The sequence below is a fragment of the Halyomorpha halys genome, unplaced genomic scaffold, assembly GCF_000696795.3.
Source record: "Halyomorpha halys isolate HHAL.00 unplaced genomic scaffold, Hhal_1.1 Scaffold577.1, whole genome shotgun sequence".
Taxonomy (NCBI): domain Eukaryota; kingdom Metazoa; phylum Arthropoda; class Insecta; order Hemiptera; family Pentatomidae; genus Halyomorpha; species Halyomorpha halys.
Window position 1 is genome coordinate 918,185 of NW_027113760.1, and position 3,950 is coordinate 922,134.

Here is a 3,950-nt window from a genome sequence, read left to right on the forward strand (position 1 = left end):
ATATACTATTAAGTGTAGTTTTTGTAGACGTACATCACCAATATGTTATTAAAGTTATATTTTCCTAGCCATGCTATGTTCCAGTTTTATGAAATATCTGAAATAATCTTTTAATTTTTTTATGATAATGTATAATTCCAGGACACATTTTATTGCCGTGCCATATCTCCAGAATTATTGATAAACTGTTGCTACAAGAGGCTGAGAAGAGAGGGACGACCTAGTACCGAAATGTAGGTCGGAGGGTAGCATGTGTAAGGGCAGCCCTCTGTTTATATTAGAAGGCGCATGCGCCAAACCCCTCTTCGATCGACCCCACCCTTGCCCTCCCCACATTAACCAATCACGCCCATTACAACCCCATGGCATTCACCTCGTCCAACCCTTCTTACTTTATTTTTTTTTTTACACCATCTTTTTTACTACCTGGCTGTCAAAAATAAACACGGCTACATTGAGCACTGACTCCGTTTTCATATAAACAATTCAGAGGAGATCCCAGCTGAGGCTTGTATTATTGTAGCTCGTCACTCTTACTAGGCTCTTCATACCTTTTGGTGGGCTTCAGTTTAGTTCGAATCGTCATATCTATAGTATTGAGTGTTAACCTAACATACATTATCGGAAATGGGCGCAATAATTATTGGTCTATTTTCATAGCTCTTCATTATTACACGTGAAGTAAAAAAATCCAATTTTCGATAGTAAGGATGTAAACTCAATTCTTTGAAATTATTAGATTATAAAATATAATAAAAATTATTTGGTATTTTGAACACAATAATCAGAGTGTTCTTTCCTCATTCCTAATTCCTTCACGATAAATTTATAGTGGACTTTTAAACTAACATTTCAAACAGACTTTGAAGCACAAAATATTTAATTACTAAAATTAAGAATAGAAATTTTTTTTTGTGCTTTTAAACTGTACCAAAGAATTCCGAGAAGTAAATATAATACAAAAGCTTGATACACAAAATAGTAAACTTTCATCTGATTACAAACTTTAAGAATATTAATATTTCTTGCTTAGGTTTTCTGATAATTTACGAAATTTATAAATGATTAAATATCATAACTGAATGAATAGAGTGAATAAATTATAATCATTGTTTACAGAAATTTTATCTGAGAAATATTTCCTCTTAGATTAATTCCGAATTTTTGAAATGATCATCAATCTAAACAACAGTTTAGAAAAAAACAAAACAATCTATATAAAATGTTTCATGAATAGATATTGTATAGGCTATTAATTAAAATAAATTCGAAACTAGACAAAATATATAGTAATTTTAAATAATCGTGTATATAAAGTAGTTTTGTATACATAAGTATTTGAAACAATTTTGACAAATAGGGCATTTGAATGTAAATATTCTTGAAGCTCAACTGATTTTCTTTATTACATTTTTGAGAATTAGTGACTTGTTAAGAAGTCTTAAAATTACACATTAATTTATCGGGACAGCCTCAAATTAACAAAAAAGTTCAATCTTTGCCAACTACAAATCTCATCTTCAGATCAGGTAGACATAACGTTTTAGATTTTTTCTAACATGATTATTTTTCTCATGTTAATTGTACCTAGAAGGATTTTTTAGTGCTTTATGAGCCTTGTATAGTGTTGACAATCTTCAACAAAGGTAGCATTTGTATCAACGTGATTGTCTAAGTCCACAAATATTGCACTAAGAAATATATCTATTATTAAATCATCATACATAGTTAGCCCATGTTAAAAACTTGAATTTAGATACGATGAAAACATATTTTCTGAAAAAAATATAATTTGCGATACGCTGCTGAATTTTTACTTTTAGATGCAATTTTATCAGAAATTCCTACATGAAATAAATATTTTCATTCAGTTTACTGAAGTAATTTGTTTTTTGATTTTATGATTAGCAAATAACTTCGAAGCCTATGCAGTATGGAATCTCCAATATTAAATAAAATATATTTTTTATTCATCAACAATATTATAATGGTAATTTATAACTATCAAAGAACGATGTATTAAAGAGTCTTTGGAAAAAATGTCATTTATTTAGCTTTTACTTTGGAAAACGTTTATTTTAGTCGATATCTTTATGACCATTTTTATAAAATAATTATACATAGAACTCACTCAAGCGTTGGAGTACAGGAAAATGCCATGTTGTTGATCAAATGAAATATAAAAATGTGTAAACAGCAGTTCGCTGTAAGATTTAATGCTGTCTTACCTCCGTAGTTTGGTCTTACTCTTTTGTCGTAGCTGACGCTGAAGGAATCGAGAATGGCTGAGATGTTCACGTCTCCGAGCATGCTACCGCCTCCTCCGCTGCTGTAAATTTATTATTTATTTTAATTATAAATAAAAAAAAAATTACATATGCACAATTAAAACACTTTAAATATTTATAAATAAGCTAAAATACTTGGAAAAGTAAAAATAAGAAAGAAATAGACATGAAATGAATACTGTGATTGCTTGCATAATAATCTTTATTTACCTTATAAAAGGTTTATCTAATATTACAATAATTGTTTATAGTATTTATCCTATACACTACATTTCATCCTTTTCCCAGTTAACAATATATTTGTTTTCCTTTATGAATCGGAACTATGAATTCGAAAAAGAAATCCTACACAACTATGTTGTAGAAATAATAGCAAACATGGCTTAATTTTTTTTTAAAAAACAAGTAAATATAACAAAATAAGAAAGTAAATATTTCAGTATAGCAAGTAAAGCTATCTTATAAAACAAAAAAGTGTCCTGAAATTTAGGCTTTCTGTCCTCCAATATTATTAACCTGTTTCTTCCTTTTAACGTTGATTTACTGGATTTAAGCAAGCAGGTGAGTTTTTTTTAGTTCATTTCATGCATAATATTGTGAAAAAAAAATGTCTTTTTCATTTGAAATGAGTACATGGTTGGCAACTATTAATATAGATAATTTCAATTACTGTAACCCTATGAAGTTTTAAGGGTGTTTGTTCTCACAGAAGTTATTATATTGATTTTTCATATTTTGTTTATTAACCTTTTTGTTGGTCTTAAGTAACCTCTGACGTGACAACAGCACTTTGTTGCTGAGGTCGTAGGTCACGTGTGCTGTGACAAGGGGGAACATGTTGAATCTCGCTCTGTGTGAAACGCAGGAACTATTCCCTTATTAGCAGTGCGATACGATTATTTTATTAAATTTTTTTAGTATTTTCCACCGTAGTGGGTAATTGGCAGGGATCGGGGATTTCTTGTAAATTGGCTTCACTTTATATGAAGAGCGCTTCTAGTCTTTCAACTATTTTATTTAGTTAATCCTCGAATACTTTTTCTATTACTAAAAAGTTATTACTTCTCTTTAGATTTTGAGTTTGAGAATATAGGCACCTTTTGAGGACCATGATTTATTTATTTTAAGGCCCAGGATATATTTATTTTTGTGACCTGTGATGAAGATATTTTTTGGACCTTGAGTGGATTCATTGAGGCCCGAAGTGGATTCATTATTAGGGTTAAAATTTACTGATTACTATTATCATATGTCATGTTGTTATTAAACGTAATATTTTTTATTTATTATGAATATTTTTATATATATAAATAATAAGTATATTAAGACAAATTCCAACAAATCCCATCAAATCACCTTACCCCTTCGTCGTAAACCTACTGACTGCCCTACAGTTTCATTTAACGATGTTACTCTTACCCCTGTCAAACAGATCCGCTACCTTGGACTACATTTGGACAAGCGATTAACCTGGAATCCTCACACCAGACTGAAAAGACAGGAAACTGCTCGTCGATTTCGATTATAACAGCACTTACTAGACAAACGCTCTGAACTTCCAACACATTACAAAAGATTGATCTACATGACTGTAATAAGGCCAATCTGGACATATGGAGTTGAGCTTTGGGGGTCCACTAAACCTTCGAATTCCTCTCGTAT

At 30.3% G+C, this 3,950-nt stretch overlaps 1 protein-coding gene across 8 annotated transcripts in view; it reads right to left on the reverse strand.

Moving 5' to 3' along the window:
- The window catches only part of Rdl (Resistant to dieldrin), a 192,022-nt gene that overhangs the window by 89,091 nt on the left and 98,981 nt on the right, over positions 1 to 3,950 (reverse strand). For 7 of the 8 annotated variants that reach the window (XM_024362476.2, XM_014426476.3, XM_014426478.3 and 4 more), the window contains exon 2: positions 2,229 to 2,329. In XM_024362476.2, coding sequence (XP_024218244.1) covers positions 2,229 to 2,329 — 101 coding nt within the window. The remainder of the gene's footprint in view (positions 1 to 2,228; positions 2,330 to 3,950) is intronic. The other variant, XM_067051085.1, reaches the window with a different exon arrangement.